The sequence below is a fragment of the Scyliorhinus torazame genome, chromosome 3, assembly GCF_047496885.1.
Source record: "Scyliorhinus torazame isolate Kashiwa2021f chromosome 3, sScyTor2.1, whole genome shotgun sequence".
Lineage (NCBI taxonomy): Eukaryota > Metazoa > Chordata > Chondrichthyes > Carcharhiniformes > Scyliorhinidae > Scyliorhinus > Scyliorhinus torazame.
This window is the reverse complement of record NC_092709.1, coordinates 224606466-224625981: the sequence shown is the minus strand read 5'-3', so window position 1 is coordinate 224625981 and position 19516 is coordinate 224606466. Positions and strand designations below refer to the sequence as shown.

Below are 19516 nucleotides of genomic sequence, written 5' to 3'. Positions count from 1 at the left end.
CTTCCCTTGTAAGCCATAGTTTGGCCACCTTCCCCGTTTTATTTTTGTGGCAGACAGCAACAAATAAGTGTTGCAGTTCACACATGTGCTCTTTGTTTGCTTGCCATTGCCTATCCGCCATCAACTCTTTAAGTAACGTTCCCCAAGCCATCATAGCCAACCAGTGTCTTAAACCATTGTAGTTTCCTTTATTCAGATTTAGGACCTTCGTCTCAGAATCAACTATGTCCCTCTCCATCTTGATGAAGAATTCTATCATTATATTCACTCATCCCTAAGGGGCCTTGTTCAACTACTTTGTCAATTATTCATTTCTCATTACACAATACCCAGTCTATGATGGCCTGTTCTCTAATTGGTTCCTCAATGTATTGGTCCAGAAAAACGTCTCATATACACTCCAGAAATTCCTCCTCTACGGTATTGTTACTAATTTGATTCACCCAATCTTTATACAGATTAAAGTCACCCATATTTACAAATGTTCTTTTATCGCATGTGTCTCTAATTTCCTATTTAATGCCATTCTCCATATCAGCACTACAATTTGGGGGTCTATATACAACCCCCACTAACATTTTTTCCTTTTTGTCTGTCCTTCCTAAATACGGAACAGCCCTGGATGTTCAATCCCCATCGCTGGTCACCCTGCAGCCATGTCTCAGTAATCCCGCCTATATCGTAGCCATTTACATATATTTGTGTGATTAATTAAGTCAGTTTATTGTGAATGTTTTGCACATTAAGGCTTGTCGTTCTAACATTCCCTGTCCCGTTTCCATTGTTTTTCTCTGTGGCCTTCTTTGATTCTGGCCCTTGATTTACCTGCCCATCACTTTACTTATTCCCCTTTCTGTCTTTTGTTCTTGTCCATGTTTCCCTCTCCTCTGACTGATTGCATAGGTTCCCATGACCCTGCCATTTTAACATAAACCCTCTCCAACCACGCTGGCAAATATTTCCCCATGGACATCAGTCCCCGTCTTGCCCAGGTACAATTTGTCCACTTTGTACTGGTCCCACCTCCCCCAGAACTGGTCGCAATGTCCCAGGAATCTGAAACCCTCCTGCTCACATCATCTCTTCAGCCACGTATTCCATCTGATACATCCTGCTATTTCTACTCTGGTCAGCACGTGGCACAGGTAATAACCATGAGATAACTACCTTTGAGGTCCTACTTTTCAACTCCCTATATTCTGCTTTTATGACCTCACCCCTTTTATTTTTTACCTATGTCATTTGTACCAATGTGTACCATGTTCACCTTCCCCCTCCAGAATGTCCTATAGCCATTCTGAGACATCCTTGACCCCAGCACCAGGGAGGCAACATACCATCCTGGAGTTTTGATTTTGGCCACAGAAACACCTATCTATTCCCTTTACAATTGAATCCCTTACAACTATTGCATTCTCACACTTTTTACTCATCCCCTATGCAACAGAGCCAACCATGGTGCAATGGATTTGACTACTGCTGCTTTACTCAGAGGCCATTCCCCCCAACAGCATCAAAAGCGGAAAATCTATTTGCAGGGGAATGGCCACAGGGGATTCCTGTACTGCCTGCTTGGTGGTCACCCATTCCCTTCTTTCCTGTGGAGTCTTAGCCTACTGTGTGACCACCCTCTATATGTGCTATCCACGATGCTCTCTGCCTTGTGGATGCTCTTGCATGTCTCCAGCCGTCGTTCCAGCTCCAAACCCTGGGCTTCCAGGAGCTGCAGCTGGAGACATTTCCTGCACACATGTTGACCTTGAGCACTGAAAAGGTTCCTGGCTTCCCACATAGAGCAGGAGGAGCACACCATGGTGTTGCGCTCTCTTTTCCCTTTAAGTTAAACCTTTTGGAAGATACTTAAAATCAAATAATATCAACGGCTCCAGGGCCCTTCTTCCCTGGTCCTCCTTACTACAGAATATAGTCCTTACAAACCATAGCTGACAAAATATAGACCTTACAAACTATAAGTGATAAAAGTAGTACATACTTAACCGGCCACACTCACCCAATTACCTCTTCACCTGCACAACATTACTTTTGAAGCCTGATGTCACTCAGGAGCTCCAAACTGGCGCTCCTCTCTCAGCCTTGCTCTTTCTCGTGCTCTTTTATCTCCCAGCTACACACTCAGTCTCGCTCTTTTATCTCTCAGCTCTGCTCTGTCTCACACTTTCTCGGGTTCTTTTATCCTCGCAGCTCCCCTCTCAGACGCGCTCTTTCTCTGGCTCTTTTATCTCCCCAACCTCGCTCTTTAATCCTCCTGGCTCTGCTCTCAGTCTCGCTCTTTCTCACACTCTTTTATCCTCCTGGATCTGTTCTCGGTCTCACTCTTTTAAAAAAATAAATGTAGAGTACCCAATTCATTTATTTCCAATAAAGGGGCAATTTAGCGTGGCCAATCCACCTACCCTGCATATCTTTGGGTTGTGGGGGCGAGACCCACGCAAACACGGGGAGAATGTGCAAACTCCACGTGGACAGTGACCCAGAGCCGGGATTGAACCTGGAACCTTGGCACCGTGAGGCAGCAGTGCTAACCACTGCACCACCATGCTGCCCCCTCAGACTCACTCTTTCTCAGGTTCTTTTATCCTCCTGCTCTCAGTCTTGGCTCATTTATGCTCGACTCTGCTCTCAGTTTTGCTGTTTCTCATGTTTATCCTCCCGGCTCGGCTTTTAGTCTTGTTCTTTCTTGCGCTCTTTTATCTTCCAGACTCCGCTCTCAGTTTTGCTCTTTCTCGCAATCTTTTGTCTACCCAGCTCTGTTCACAGTCTCGCTCTTTCTCGGGCTCTTTTATCCTCCTAACTCCATTCTCAGTCCCGCTCTTTCTCACATTCATTTATCTTCAGAACTCCGCTCAGTCTTGTTCTTTCTCGGGCACTTATATCCTCCCAGCTCCGCTCTCCTTGGGGTCCTTGATTGAAGACCGAATTAGAAAGACCAGCGCAACACTCCCACAGAATTTTTAAAAAAATTATGGCTAGGGAGCAGTAATAGTTCAATTCAACAGCTTCAGATGATACCATGTGAATGGTTCTGATGTCACCAGGAATGGATGTCCCAAGATTGAAGTTCAGTGGATGAGCGCAGGTCTGCCTTGGATGGCTACAATCTGAGCTGCTCCTCAAGTCTCACTTGTGGACCAAATGCCCACATTTTGCCTGCACTGTTCTCAAGTAGTTGAGGGTTGTCAGATTTTGTATTGAAGGTTGAAACCTGGGACTTCACCACTTGGGTCTGTTATCGCGTTGCGCTTGGTGATGACTGCAGCCAACCAGAAGGTGTACCATTGACAACTGGGGCATCATCTGTTTGTAGGGTGCGAGCGTGTTCCAGTGGGGGCAAAGGGATTTCAGACAAGTGTTTTTTTTTATAGGTCTTATGTCAGTGGGACTGCTTTGTTAGCTATCAGCCGATGATGTTCTTTAGGAGGATGTTTTCCCTGTGGGGGCATCAGGAGTTTCAGTGCGTGTTGGCCACTCAACACCCCAGAAATAATCCTCATGATGTCCAGGAGTTGGATATCTACATTTGTGTGGAGACTCTTGCTTAAGGCTGAGCAGCAGTACTCTGTTGTTGGGTGGACCAGGGTGTGTGAAGCATTGCATAGTGTGTTAGCTCTGCTGCCCTAGGTGGTATCTGCCAGTTTCCGTAAGATTCACTCTTGTCTGAACCTTGGCTCTGGTGTTCTGGAGGTGTTGCCAGTCAAGAGTGGTGCCAAGGTATCTTGATTTTGGGTTGTGGGTGAGTAGTTGGCAGAGAACTGGACATGAAGTTCTTCCCTGGCTTTCGGGTTGTTCAGGTGAAAGGCTGAAACGACAGTCTTGGCAGTGTTTCTCCAGTGTTCATTTTCTGAAGTAAGCTTCCAGAGAACAGATGGGCAGCATGGTGGCACAGTGGTTAGCAGGGACCCAAGTTCAATTCCAGCCTTGGGTGACTGCGTGGTTTGCACTTTATTCCCATGTCTGCATGGGTTTCCTACAGGTGCTCCAGTTCCCTCCCACAGTCCAAAGATGCGCAGGTTAGGTGCAGTTGCTATGCTAAATTGCCCCTTAGTGTAGGTTAGGTTACGGGGCTAGGGCTGGGGTGTGGGTCAGGGTTGCGTGCTCTTTCAGAAAGTCAGTGCAGATTTGATGGGCCGAATGGTCTCCTTCTGCAGGAATGCTATGTTCAGTGAGTGTTTTCTCAATGTCCTGAAGATCTTCAGTATTTCCCTCAGTACTGCAGTGGATTTGTTTATTGTCATGTGTACCGAGATACAGTGAAAAGTATTTTTCTGCGAGCAATTCAACAGATCATTAAGTACATGAAAAGAAAAGGAAATAAAAGAAAATACATAATAGGGCAACACAAGGTACACAATGTAAATACATAGACACTGGCATCGGGTGAAGCATACAGGAGTATAATGTTAATGAGGTCAGTCCATAATAAGGTTGTTTAGGAGTCTGGTAACAGCAGGGAAGAAGCTGTTTCCGAGTCTATTCGTGCGTGTTCTCAGACTTTAGTACCTCCTGCCCAATGGAAGAAGTTGGAAGAGTGAGTAAGCCAGGTGGGAGGGGTCTTTGATTATGCTGCCCGCTTTCCCCCTGCAGTGGGAGGTGTAGATGGAGTCAATGGATGGGAGGCAGGTTTGTGTGATGGTCTGGGCTGTGTGCAAGACTCTCTGAAGTTTCGTGCGGTGAAGTGTCAGCCTTTACTCTTGTACTCAAGCCCTGGAGTGTGACTTGAACCCAGACCATCATGACACAGAGTTAAGTGTGCTACTAACTGAACCACGCTGATACTACAGTAATTCTTATCAGTTGATTGACATTCATGTAACAACAAAGTAACAGTGACACTGACAGATACAATACCATTATACTTTAGCAAAAATTTGGATATCCTAATGGACAAAGTTATGATTTGATAGGGAAGGACTATTTCTTCTGGCTAGGTATGCAGGTAAGTGGTGGAACTCTCACCTATAAATCAGAAAGTTATGGGTTCAAGTCCCACGCCAAGATGTGAACACTAATCTGATGCTGATACTGTGTGTCTGCTCGCTCAGGGAGACATATAACATCCCATGCACATGCACCATTCCAAAGGGCAGCATAGTACCCCTGGGATCCTTGCAACATTTATTCTTAATCAACACCATGAAAAAAAATTTAGTCATTAGTACCTGTTGTTGGTGGGTGCTTGTTGCATGGATTGATTGTTGCATTCCTGACATTACAACAATGACTTTCCAAACCAAACCTACTCTCTTAACAGGCCCACTTCCCATCCCCTCTCAACCCCACCCGCTCAACATTAGAAGCTTTTTCATCATTCTTGTTAATTTTCTCACATATTATATTTTCAGTCAGTTTTTGCTGGTTTCTAAAATGTTCTCAATCTTTTTGCTTCCTAATCTTTGGAGCATCGTATGTCTTTTCTTTCAATTTAGTACCATTCTAACTTCCTGGGTTTACCATGGATAATGCAGCCCTCTTGTAGAATCTTTCTTTCTCAATGGAATATATCTTGCCGCGAGTTCTGAAATATCCATTTAAATGTCTGCCATTGTTTTTCTAATGACTTATATTTCAACCTATTTTCCCTTTTCACTTCAGCAACTCTATCTTACCAATATTTCTCACTCTCAAACTGAATGTGAAATTCCACAATGTTATGATCACTCTTACTACGAGGATCCTTTACAAAGAGGTTATTAATTAATCCAGTTGTAGCCACCTAAAATGGCTGATTCCCGATTAATTTGGCCAAAACCCCGATCCAAAATGGTGAACGGCAGAGGCTGATGGGAAAATCAGCCAACAGGACTCAAACGGAAGGCTGCAGGTAAAACAGTGTATTCGCCTCTGGGGGAAGCCAGACTGATCAAATCATGCAGCCATTAACATCACAACAATCCAACCATCTGCATAGTGAACAGCCATCCCCGGGAACAATTGCTACACATTAGCATTTGTAAAGCTACTCCAGACCTCTCGGCACCAAGAGAGGCTGACACAAAGAAAGGTGGGCAACCACCCCCCAATCAAGGAATGCCCCATTATTGGAGCATATCGAACTGAGTGATTGGGACCAAGTCCAATCACTTGGAACCAGGGTCAAGGTCCGCCCCGAGAGGCGGGAAGACCCTAGCTAACTATAAGAATAGGGGCCAAGTTCAGATCGGCTCTTCTCTTCCTGCTCGCAACCTTCGCAAGAACCTTCGACAAAGAAACAGTAAGTTTGACTCCAGCGATCGCTACCCGATAGACACTCCTAACCATCGACCTTTATCAGCCTTTGAATCCCACGGGCTCAGGACCAATTCGGAAAAAACATTCGTTTCCCTGACCTGGTGGGCCATTCCTAAAGTTAAGTATTGGCCTGTTAGTTGTAGGTATTAGTCTAGAAGTAGCATTATTGTATAAGTATTAATTGCTGTATATAATAAATGACCGTTGATTTAATTCTTACTAAGCGGTGTGCTGCATTATTAATCATAACTTGAACTTGAACCATGTGGCGGTATCAGAAAGATACCTGGCGACTCGTGAGCAAAGGTGACAGAATTAGAGCTAATAAAACTAAGGCTAATAAGAGCAACATTTTGGCGATATCCTGACGGGACCCGATCTAGAAGTGGAAAACCACTCCAGGAGAACCCAAGAAATTTTGAATTAGAATCCAATTGGAAACAAAAAAAACCCACAAGTGTTCAAGCAGTTCTGATTAATAGTCAAAATTCGGAAGTGTGTGTATGCATGCGTAACTAACAGGGCTATAAGGTAAAACTGATAGATTTTTGTTGCGTCAAAACTGTCGGAAGTCTGTATTTTCGGAAATTAGCGCAAGCCGTACCCGCAATTACTACACCGCCTTAGCCCCCTGTTCCAAATTTAAACGAAGCAAGCGGATAGGAGAGATGGCGATGCAGGCAATGCAGGGCCTCATGAACCCCGAGGAATTTGCGGTCGCAGCGACCAGCATCATTAAAGTGGGACAGTGTCCTATTTGGGAAGTGGAAATTCGGAAATTTCTCCAGGGCAAAGGATGGCCCATGTGGAATGATTTCTGCAATAATGACGATTCAGGTCCCGGAAGTATAGGGCATACTTGGTGGGAGAACCTGAGTGAGATCCATAAAAAGAGCTTAGCAAAAGCGCGCAAGCCGATGGCAATTGTGTCCTATCTGGCACAATTGCGAGGCACAGAGGCGGTCGTCAGGACGCTCCGCAAAGAAATAGAAGGCATACATCGTATGAGTAAAGTTGATGTATGCGAGATTGAGAAAGAGAACCTGGAATTAAGAAGGAAATTAGCAGCAAAGGACGAAGTGGTGGCTGACCCCAAACGAGGTCACCAGTCTTGTCTTGCACATTTGAGTAGTTTCCAGTCCCAGTACGAAAAGGCTTATCAGGACACGCAGCGTGCAGTCCTGGTAAAGAAAGAAACAGAGAAGCAGGTGGAGACGCTACAGAAGCAATGTAGTGATCTCAAGGCAGCCTTGAGAGCGCTCCACGCTGCAACCACAGAACAAAGGCAGAGCACCATAGACGATGCGAAGTGCCGGAAGCAAATTGCAGACCTGCAATCACTGCTTTCTGTCCAAAAGGGATTCCAAGAAACCTTTGGGGAAAGTTTAGACCAGGAAGACGGCCCTGATTGGGAAGAATTACAGGAAACAGCGCAGAGATACGTTCAGGGAACATGTGCGCAGGGAAAGCCCCAAAGGAGAAAAGTACCCCCACTCCCCACACAGCAGGTAGTTCAGGCTCCAATGAACCCTGTGACCACCCTCCGCACGGCCACACCGGATGATGCGGCATATCTATATTCCACCCCCTTGACAGTGACCCAATTACGGGACGCGTGTGAGAAGATCACACCGTTCCTCCCCAGCTCAGACCCCCACCAGTTCTTTGCCAGTTAGACGCCAGGCGCACATGTACGTCCTGGATGAGAGAGAGCATGTAAAGCTCATGGTTCTAAGTTTGGATCCATCGGTAGCAGCAGCCCTTCCCGACCCACAGAATGTAGGAGGAGGCACCCTTGCAGAAATGGATCCTGGATGCGATCGGGTATAACCGGGGTGACCCCGTAGATGGCCTCAATATGGGCAGACAGGAAAAGACAGAACACCCCACAGCGTTTACTGGACGCCTGTGGATTCATTTCACAGCAGTTTTCGGTAATTTAGAACGCGCCCATTTGTCCCAAGACGGTATGGCCAAATGGACCTGCACCCTTATCTCCCATGCCACAGAGGCAGGACAAAATGCCTGTACGAATTATGACCCCTCAGAGGAAGCCCATAATGCGAAATGGGTTTTAAAAAGATTGCCCCGCACCTGGGAGCAGTCTGTACAAAGCAAACCCCCAGTTAGGGAACCCGAGGAAGAGCAGGCAGACATGCATCCAGTTAAAACGCACCAGAACCCCACATGGGTAAACGAAGGAACAGCCCCCCCCACAGAAACCACCGGAATGTTACAATTGCGGACAATTAGGACATTACGCACGAGAATTTCAAGCCCCCCTGAAACAGCAACGGGATCAGCCGACAAATGCCCCCCGAACCAGCAAAGACAACAACAGCCCCGACCCCCCCACCCAGGGAACCATACCCAAGGGAACAATGCACCAGAGAGCCTGCTCCACCTTATGTGCCTCAAGGGTCATGTTACAACTGTGAGCAGCCAGGACACTTCGCCCGAGATTGCAGGAGACCCCCACCAGCTAGACTAGCCCCCAGATATGAAAGAGAACACTACCCACAGCAGCTACAAGGTCCCAGCTGCCCCATGCACACTGTGAGCACTTACCCACCACTTCTCATGGCAGCGTTACCTCAGCAAGGCCACTTCATTTTTATTTCACCCCTCCTTCCTTTCTTCTTTGGTCATGCTGCACTCCCTCCATATGCTAATTACACCCCAGCCCAAATGTGATTTACGATGTCCCGTATTCTGATGGAAACTGCAGGATGTTTTATGTTGTTCGTACGTTTGTTTTATGTGGTTTGTCCGACAGGAGAATTTTTCTGTCACACACCCATTCACCTGAAACTTCTGAGCTCTTGCCCACAGACACGAACCGCGGCCAGACGCTTGTTCAGCGGTACCAACTTGTCCACAGATACCTGGTCAACAGACCAGACATTTGTTCAGCGGAACTAGCTCATCTTCAGATACCTGGTCAGCAGACCACACGCTCGTTCAGAGGAACTAGCTTTTCGTCAGACGCCCGTTCTGATTAGAGGGTAGAATCACAGCAGCAACCTCACCATGACTACATTTTTGCCCGTTCTGGTCAGTTGCTCAGGCAGTGAAGAAACGGCGTGAGACCCGCCCTGCCTGGGGACCCCCCCGTTGGTCAAACACGCTCGGGTAGGGGAGATACGGCATTGGTAGCCGTCCTACCCGGGGACTCCATCCAAATCTTACCTGTCGCGGCCCATACGCACCTCATTTGACCTTTTCCTTTCAAAACAGTTTTATTTCTTTAGGCAACCTTTAGGTTGCTGCCATATGCTATTTACATCCTAGAACATTTGGATGATAAATCAGCACTGGTCCACCATTGGGAAGTGTGCCGTGTCCTAACATTTGTTTTGAAAAAAAAAAAATGAGGGAGTCACATAGAGTGACCAATTATAAGGGAATAATTGGCCCCGAAGGACAGACACACTAACATACCGGATATTATACCAAGATACTGTGCTTGTTTTACAGAACTCCAGAACCGGAGGAAAACAGAACACAAAGAAAGAAAAAGAGGACAGCCATGAGGACTTCTTTCATCGTGATCAAAATTTTTATGATGAACATTTGGTTGCGCAGGAACACGGACCCCATTACTCCAAACCCCCCTGCCGTTAATGTTTCACTGCCCCGCAGTACCGAGGGCCCAGTCACCAGCCACGCTGCATTATCCTGGTGTGCCAAGTTCATAACCTTGTACTCCCTGTCTTATGTAATCGAAGCACTGTTAGTGTTGGCCATACTCTGCTGTGTAGTGCAGACTATGCGCCTCCGAAAATGGCGAAGGAGAGCCTACCGCGCTCGAACCCGGTATATCGGATCCGATCCCCTATATTCGGTTATGACCAGACCCCAGACCCCCGCGATTGATAACAAAATAATAAAGAGCATTCACTTGCGTTATTACTGTAAATAAAGAGATGTACAAAACTTTTCATGAACAAAAAAAAATGTATGATCCTGAGCTTGACTGCCAAGTCAGGAAAGAGTATATTAAATGTTGTGATTATTGTTGTATGTTTTAAGAAGATAGTATAATGCAATGTTTATGGAGTATAGCGTATTAAGGTAAAAATTAGAGGTTCCTAGTTTAATTGTTAATGCATGTCCCTGCCTGACATAGCGCCCTTAGAATCTTTAGGTAAAATTTTTGTGCGTAGCTAGGGTCAGAGTAGTGGCCATGTAGGTTTCCCCCCCGGTCAGGGAACGGAAAGAACAAATTTGTGATCCTTCACGCTTCGCGTTAGGATCATAAGGAGGGAATGTAGCCACCTAAAATGGCTGATTCCCGATTAATTTGGCCAAAACCCCGATCCAAAATGGCGAACGGCAGAGGCTGATGGGAAAATCAGCCAACAGGACTCAAACGGAAGGCTGCAGGTAAAACAGTGTATTCACCTCTGGGGGAAGCCAGACTGATCAAATCATGCAGCCATTAACATCACAACAATCCAGCCATCTGCATAGTGAACAGCCATCCCCGGGAACAATTGCTATACATTAGCATTTGTAAAGCTACTCCAGACCTCTCGGCACCAAGAGAGGCTGACACAAAGAAAGGTGTGCAACCATCCCCCGATCAAAGAATGCCCCATTATTGGAGCATATCAAACCGAGTGATTTGGGACCAAGTCCAATCACTTGGAAACAGGGTCAAGGTCCGCCCCGAGAGGCGGGAAGACCCTAGCTAACTATAAGAATAGGGGCCAAGTTCAGATCGGCCCTTCTCTTCCTGCTCGCAACCTTCGCAAGAACCTTCGACAAAGAAACAGTAAGTTTGACTCCAGCGATCGCTACCCGATAGACACTCCTAACCATCGACCTTTATCAGCCTTTGAATCCCACGGGCTCAGGACCAATTCGGAAAAAACATTTGTTTCCCTGACCTGGTGGGCCATTCCTAAAGTTAAGTATTGGCCTGTTAGTTGTAGGTATTAGTCTAGAAGTAGCATTATTGTATAAGTATTAATTGCTGTATATAATAAATGACCGTTGATTTAATTCTTACTAAGCGGTGTGCTGCATTATTAATCATAACTTGAACTTGAACCACGTGGCGGTATCAGAAAGATACCTGGCGACTCGTGAGCAAAGGTGACAGAATTAGAGCTAATAAAACTAAGGCTAATAAGAGCAACACAGTCTCATAACACATTACCAGTACCAAAATAGTTGGTTCCCGGTTGACTCCAAAACGTATTGCCAGTTGTGTAATAATCAACGTAACACAAGCTAGGATTGTATCCCCTGGAATTTAGAAGACTATGGGGTGATTTGATCAAAATTTACAAGATAATAAGGCGAGCAGATAGGAAAGATCGAAAAATAGAATAGAAAGAAATAGGACAGATAGAAAAATAGGAGTAGGCCATTTGGTCCTCAGAGCCTGCTCTGCCATTCACCATGACACGGCTGATCCTCTATTTCAACACCATATTGCAGCGCTCTCCCCATACCCCGTAGAAAATTGGAGTAGAAAAAAATAGGAGCGGGAGTGGAGAGAAACTATTTAGGCTTGTAATTGATTCCAGGATTAGGGGATATAGCCTAAAATTGAGCCATGCGTTTCAGGAGCAAAATTAGAAAACATTTACACAAAGCATGTTAGGAGCTCTGAGTTCTTATCATATGACTATTGACATTAGATCAATTGTATATTTTAAATCTGAGATTGATCGACTTTTGTCATCTAAAGGAATTTCAGGGATGGGGGAAAATGCAACTATATGGAGCTAGGTCACAAATCAGTCATGATTTCATTGAGTGGCACAACATATTCTAGGGGCTAGATGCCCTATTCCTGATCGTATGCTCCTAAGTCAGTCCTAAGTTTTAAAACTTACCAAATAGAGTTGAAATTACAAGCATTGTAAATCATTGATACGAATATGGTCTAAAAATGCTTATTCTGAACTTGTTGTTGAAAAAAAGAATGTCAAGTCGACTTTATGTAAGCCAGTAATACGTAACGCATTATTTTAGGCTATTGCAGAAGAATAACAAAGATTTACAAATGAACCAGCTGAAATATGTACATTTATAGAGATATTATGTAAAAACTGAGCAGAGATTGCAACAAAGGCTTTACAAATAAAACACTGCATCTGAAAGCCAGATTATATTTCTACCTGAAGATAGATCAATTTTACAAGTCATTATCTGGACAATTGTGATAGAAAAGTGTTAAAAATATTGAAATGTTGCCAAACATTGTTATGTTTGTTTTACTGTTTCATAGTTAATTCAGATAGGGTGACCTTCTGATATCAGAAGACAACTGCTAGTTTGATAATCCATTATTAAAGTAGCCATTTCTGCCCAGTTGTCTAATAATCAACATTATAAATTGTCTGAACATTTTGCATGTAATATTACCTATGCTGAAAACAAATTTGAAACAAAATTTTTCAATGTTTTAAAATGCACATAGCTCCTACAATCAACTATTCTTTTTACACTTTCTCTAACTCACAAAGAAATATTCATGAACATGTGAGCCATTGTCCTGTACACAGAAAAGCAATTAAAAGATGCAGTCGTCTAGAACAACCCTAGGATTGTAACACTGGGCATTAATCACTATCTGAAGAGGGACTAGAACTTTCTGATGAGGAAGAAGTAGGATGCTTTTCCTTTTTCTTAACCTTTTGACGGTGTTTGTGACTTTTGTGCTTGCTTTTCTTCTTAGTTTTCTTTTCCTTTTTAAGATCTTTTTGCTTCTTGCTCTTGTTCTCACTTTTGCCTTCACTGGATGAACGAGATCTGTCAAGACCAATACATAATTAATTTCCAGCCATTCACATTTTTCATAATGCATGTCTGATGTGAGATGGAGTGTCTACTGATGAGGTGACAGTATTCCTGCTTAAACCAGTAGTCCAAGCCCCATTGCTGGCTCTGGATGTTAGATTGCTGTCCAATGGGGGTCCGATAGGTGTGTCACACCCTCTCCCTATTTGCAAAGAGTGATGGAGCTCTTCAGCTGTGGCTTCAACCCACTGAAGATAATAACTGTGAGGAAGGCAATTGGAAACACCTTTGCTACTCTTCCCCAGTAAATGTTTCAAGAATCTCATCGGTCAAATTTTTCTTAAGACTTCGTCAAGGGCAGAATGCAATGGATAAACAGATTTGATAAAAACATTTGAATCCTAAAATGTACAGACCAATATAAAAAGTAGATTGTGCATTTCATTGACCAGGGGAGAAACAAACCGTAATTGAAGTCCATTCTTCATTGAATTATAGTACATTACAGACAGAAGGCAGCCATTTGGCCCACCAGGTTGAAAAAGAGCTACCAGCCTAATCCCACTTTTCAGCCTTGTAGGATCTGACACTTCAAAAATGATTTCTAATTATTTTCAAATGTGTTAGCAGTGAGTTCCTGTTCCCCACCACTCTCTGGGTGAAAATAAATCTCTCAACTCCATTCTAATCTTTCTATGAATTACTTAAATTCATGTACCTTGGTTATTGACCTCTCTGCAGAGGGCAAGAGGTCCTTCTTACCCAAACTCTTTAGGTCTCTCATCATTTTGTACACATCAATTAAATCTCCCTTCTGACTCCTCTGTCCCAAAGAAAACAACTCCATTATATCCAATCTTTCCACATCTCTAAAATTCCCCATTCCTGACAACATCTTTGTAAATTTCCTCTGTACCCTCGCCAGTGTGATCATATTCTGCCTAAAATGTAATCAACAGAACACTGTACAGTACTCTAGCAGTGGGCTAACTAATGTCTTATACAGTTCTAGCCTAACTTTCCGGCTCTTATTTTCAATGCCTCAGTTAACAAAAGGCCAGTATCTCGTATGCTTACTACCATTCTATTACCTTTGGAGATGTGTAGCCATGTTACTCTGCTCTTCTCAGTATCTCATCATTTATTGTGTATTTCCTTGTTTGCCCTCCCCAAATGCAATACTTCACACTTATCCAGATGGAATTTAATTTACCACTTCTCTGACAATGGACTGTCAATCAGGCATCTTCCTGCAGCTTCGATATCTATAGCTTTCTTCCTCACTTGCAACCACATGGCAATCTTTCTGTTATCATCTACAAACTTCTCAATGATGCTTCCTACATTTAAGAATGAAAGTAAGGTGAAACAAGTTCTGTATGCTCTTTCTTACATTAACCAACTGTAAGTTAACAACTCAATTCACAAAATATCGCTTGTAACTTTGTTTAAGTAGCAAAATCGGAAATTGAAATTGGCTATAATAGGATAGACAAAGGTATGATATTTGAGCAAAATTGAAGCAATAGAACAAAATAAATTTAATTACGTAAAGGGACGCAATTGCGTGCCAAGTTCCTATGCCCACATCCCGCCCCTTTAGGAAGGAAAATTAACCATTTCAGCAGACAGCTGATTTGTTTTGAATCGCCCAATTAATTGCGTGCCTATGATTATAGGTCTATGTTAATTTATGTAAGGTTTAATTGCGGATTTGTGGGAACTCAACACACCAGCTGAATGTGGAAGTTATTAGCATAGTCCAGAGGAATTTGTAATAAGTGTGAGAATTGTATCATGTTCGTCACATCCTCACAGATAAGGAACAAACATTATTGCAGGTGGTAATTTATTTGGTTGAGAATGCGTCTGAAATTTTGAATCAACAATGAGGTGACACCTGTAAAATCAGGCATTGAAAATGTAGTTAAATGGAACAAAATAATTTAAGTTATAATGAAGTTACAAGGGGAATTGGGAAAACAGCAATGTTAATACTGATAATTAGAGGAGGCGAGATGTCGCACCCGCTGCTTGTGTGATCTGACAATCTGTTTCCCACCATCTAAATCCCACCTAGTCACAAATAAGGTTAAGGTAATTGGGAAAGGGTAAAAAATAGGTTTGTAGCAAACATCATAGTTCTGATGATGTGTGAAAAGGGAACAAAAAAAAAGTTACATTAACACAAATCCTTTTCTGTATGAAGGATTCCTGGTGTGTTTGTAAGTGCTGTCTGTGTCAGCGAACGGATGGCTTGTTAACCCCCTGTGGATGTCATTTAAGTTTATTCCTTGCCTGTTTACTATGTGCGATTCCCATGCTTCGAGGGAATTACAAAATTGTAAAAGTGATCACCGGGTGTGCCTAAATTTGTAGTCAGGGATTGTGAGTTTGCAGTGGCTCTCGCAACACGTTGATCAATATACAATTGTTCTGTGCGTGAGAATGCTCTGATTATTTTGTGGAAAAGAGAAAAAAACACAATAGAATAGATAAGAAGAAACCTTCCCCCTTGGTGGAGGGATCAATGACCAGGGGGGCATAGATTTACGGTAAGGGGGTTTAGAGGAAATTTGAGGAAAAACGTTTTCACCCACAGGGTGGTGGAAGTTGGAAAGCACTGCCTGAAATGGTTGTGGCAGCAGAGATCCTCATAACATTAAGAAGTATTTAGATGTGCACGTGCGATGCCAAGGCATACAAGACTATCAGGAGTGTGATGGAATACCCTCCACTTGCCTGGATGAGTGCAGCTCCAACAACACTTGAAGCTTGACACCATTCAGGAGAAAGCAATCTGCCAGATTATCACCCCATCCCCCACCATAAACATTCACTCCTTCCAGCAACAACACAAAGTGGTTGCAATGTGTACCATCTATAACATGCACAGCAGCAACTCATCAAGGCTCCTTTGTCGGCACCTTCCAGCCAGTGACATGTGCCACCTAGAATGACAATGGCAGAAGATGCATGGGAACACGGCCATCTGCAAATTTTCCTCTAAACCACATAGCATCCTTACTTGGAACTATGTTGCCATTCCTTCACTGTCGATGAATCAAAATCTTAGAATTCCCTGCCTAACAGCACTGTGGTTGGACCTGTACCACATGGACTGCAGCGGTTCAAGAAGGCAGCTCATCACCACCACCAACTTCTCAAGGGCAATTGGCAAAGGGCAATAACACCAATACCCTCATTTTGTGAAATATCAACACCCTAACTCCAGAACAAAATTAACCAATAACTCAATTTCATTCATATCTAATAGGCAAGGGAAATAATTAAGAATAACCCTTAGTGCTGTTCTTTTAAGCTTCATTCCCTAATCTAGTGCACATAGAAAGTGTTGCCCCAATGGCTACAACTTGGACATAAAAAGGTCATTCAGGCACTCAAGTCTGTTCCATCATTCAATTAGACCATGACATTTTATTTCCATTGATCCACCATGATTCCATAAATGTCATTACCCTTGTCCAATTTCAGTTTTGAAAATTTAAATTGACCCAGCTGCAACAACTTTTCAGGGTAAAGTTTTAAAATTCCCACTACGCTTTACATGAAGAATTGTTTCGTGACAAATTCCCGAGTTGCCTAACTTAAATTTAAACGTTATAACCCCTGGTTTATTCCTTAACCGTGTTGTAAGCAATTAGGAATGCAAATGGCATGTTGGCTTTAGGGGATTGGAATACAAGAATAAAGAAGTACGACTACACTTGCACAGGGTTTTGGTGAGACCACATCTGGAAAGCTGTGTGCAATTTTGGTCTCTCTATTTAAGAAAGGATATACATGCATTAGTAGTGGGTATAGCAAGGTTTCACTAAATTAGTCCCTGGGATGAGGGTTGTCCTAGGATGAGAAACTAAATAATATTCTCTGGATTTTAGACGAATAAGAGACAATCTCATTGAAACCCACAAAATTCTTACTGGATCAAAATTACTACCCAACGGTTTTGTGGCTGCACACAGACTTGAGTGAATAAGGAAGGCTTTCACCATCACCTTCTTGAGGGCAATAAATGCTGCTTCCACATCTCATGAATAAATAGAACAAAAAAGGATTAGATTTGTTTATGGAAGCTGAAGGCCGAGAGGCCAGCCAGAAGAGACTTGGAATACAGGAGTTGAGTCTGGAAATAACTCAGGCATAGCTGTGGAAGATAGGCAATAACAGCAACTTGTATTTATACAGCATTTTAAGGTAATAAAGCCCATCCAGGCACTTCATAGGAGCATTTTAAAACAAAATATGACACTTTGCCACATAAGGAGACATTAGGTCAGAAGATCAAAAGCTTGGTCAGAAGTAAGTACTGAGTGCCTGATGAAGAAATGGGAGGTGGATAGGTGTAGGGAGGAAATTCCAGAGTTTAGGCCCTGGGTATGGCTCCGAATGTGAAATGATTTAAAATCAGGGATGTTCAAGTGTCCAGAATTAAATGAGCACAGTTAACTCAAGAGGATTGTGGGTCTGGAGGAAATTACAGAGATGGGAAGGAGTGAGGACATGGAGAGTTTTGAAAATAAGGATGAGAATTTTTAAATCAAGACATTGCTTGACCAGGATCCAATGTAAGTCAGTGAGCAAAGAGGTAATAGGTGAGCGGGACTTGGTGCATGTCAAGACATAGGCAGTAGAGTTTTAGATGACCTCAGGTTTACAGAGGGTAGAACATGGGAGAACAGCCAGGAATACATATTAAGTGGAGGAACATAGGAATTAGGAGCAGGAGTAAGCAATTCAACCCTTTGAGTCTGCTCTGTCATTTGATCAGATCATGGCTGTTCTCTTCCTGGTCTACAGGTTACAAAGATGTGAATGAGGATTTCAGCAGCAGATGAGCAGCAAAAGTTGAATGATGTGAAGGAGGGGGAAATAGGTGACCCTAGCTCATACAAATACACTTTCGGAAGCTCATTTCAGGGTCAAAATATGACAACAATATTACTCCCAGACAGTTGTCAGGGAGAGAGTTGGAGTTAGGGATGAAGCTTCCAGCACACAGGAAACAAGCTACAAATTTCCCAATGGTTAATTAGAGGACATTTCTACTTGTCCATTTCTTGATATCAATAAGCAGACTGACAATTTTAGCAAGAGTAGATCAGTTGAGAGAGGAGATGATGAGGTACTGGCTGTTGTCAGCGGACATGTGAAAATTAATTCTGTGCTTTTGGATGATGTCGCCTATGAGCAGTATGTAGGTGAGAAAAGGAGGGGGGCCAAGGATTGATTCTTGGGGAACAACCAAAGTACTAATCTGAAAGGAGAATCCATTGCAAGTGATACTCGGATCACGATTAGAATGTACAACCACAATACCGTTAGGTAGTAATTTTGACCCAGTAAGAATTTTACAGGTTTCAATGAGATTGTCTCTTACTCTTCTAAAATCCAGAGACTATTACTTAGCCTCTCATCCCAGGACTACCCTCATCCCGGGACTAATTTAGTGAAATCTTGCTGTATCCACCACTGATGCATGTGTATCCTTTCTTAAATAGAGAGACCTTGAGAGCAGTTACACTGAACTGGATGACAGTGGAAGGGGATTAGAGGATGGTCTGGTTAAACTTGACAAAGTCTGAAAACAGGTCGAGTAGGACGAGGAGGATTGTTTATCTTGTCACAGTCACATAGGATGTAATTTGTGACTCTAAAAAGGGCCATTTGGTATTGTGGGAGTAGAGACTCATTTTGAGAAAATCAAACATGGGATTTCTGGGAAAAATGGGAATGGATTTGGGAGGCAACATGTTCAAGGACTTTGGAGAGGAAAGGGAGGTTAGAGATAGGGTGATAGTTTGCAAGGATGGTCTGGTCAAGTGTTTTGTTTTGAGGAGAGGGGTGATGATGGTAGATTTAAAGGTGAGAGGGGCAACCCTGAAGAGAGAACCTTTAACAACATCGGCTTTGGGAATCAGGAGAAGTTGGATGGCCACCAGATTAATAGGGATAAGGTTGAGGAAGCAGCAGCTGGGTCTTATGGACAAGATGAGCTCAGTGAAAGCAAGAGTTGAGGCAGGAGAGAACCTAGAGCTAGGGATCTAGGGGGAAACTTTAATTTAATACTCACTGAATGTCATTATCGAGGAGTCGATGTGGGGTTGGTATCTAACCAAGTAACTGAAATATTAGCTGAATAATTGACAACAAATAACAGAAGGTGTTCCTTTGGTACCTCACTCCTATAAAAATCTTCACTACTCAATGTGGCTTCTTTGGCCTCACAATGAATATTTAAAAATAAAACCCGCAAAATAAACCTTTGCTTCTAATAAGAATATAAACAATAGGAGTAAGTCATATCTCATGAGACTGTTTTGCCTTTCAACAGGATCACAGATGATTTTCTGCATCAGCACATTCCTGCCCGTTCCCTATATCCCTTGATTCCCTAAGGGACCAAAACTCACAGCCGTGAGCAAACTTATCGTTGAAGCATTTTCAATCCTCTGAGGTAGATAATTGCAAAGTTTCACAACTCGAGTGAAAA

General features: G+C 43.3%; 1 protein-coding gene across 4 annotated transcripts in view; it reads right to left on the bottom strand.

Annotated features, from left to right (window-relative positions):
* The window catches only part of srek1ip1 (SREK1-interacting protein 1), a 66169-nt gene that overhangs the window by 5124 nt on the left and 41529 nt on the right, over positions 1 to 19516 (bottom strand). For 3 of the 4 annotated variants that reach the window (XM_072496935.1, XM_072496936.1, XM_072496938.1), the window contains one exon: positions 12167 to 13014. In XM_072496935.1, the coding sequence (XP_072353036.1) occupies positions 12825 to 13014 (190 nt within the window). In that variant the 3' untranslated portion in view covers positions 12167 to 12824. Of the gene's footprint in view, positions 1 to 12166; positions 13015 to 19516 lie in introns of those variants that run through there. The other variant, XM_072496937.1, reaches the window with a different exon arrangement.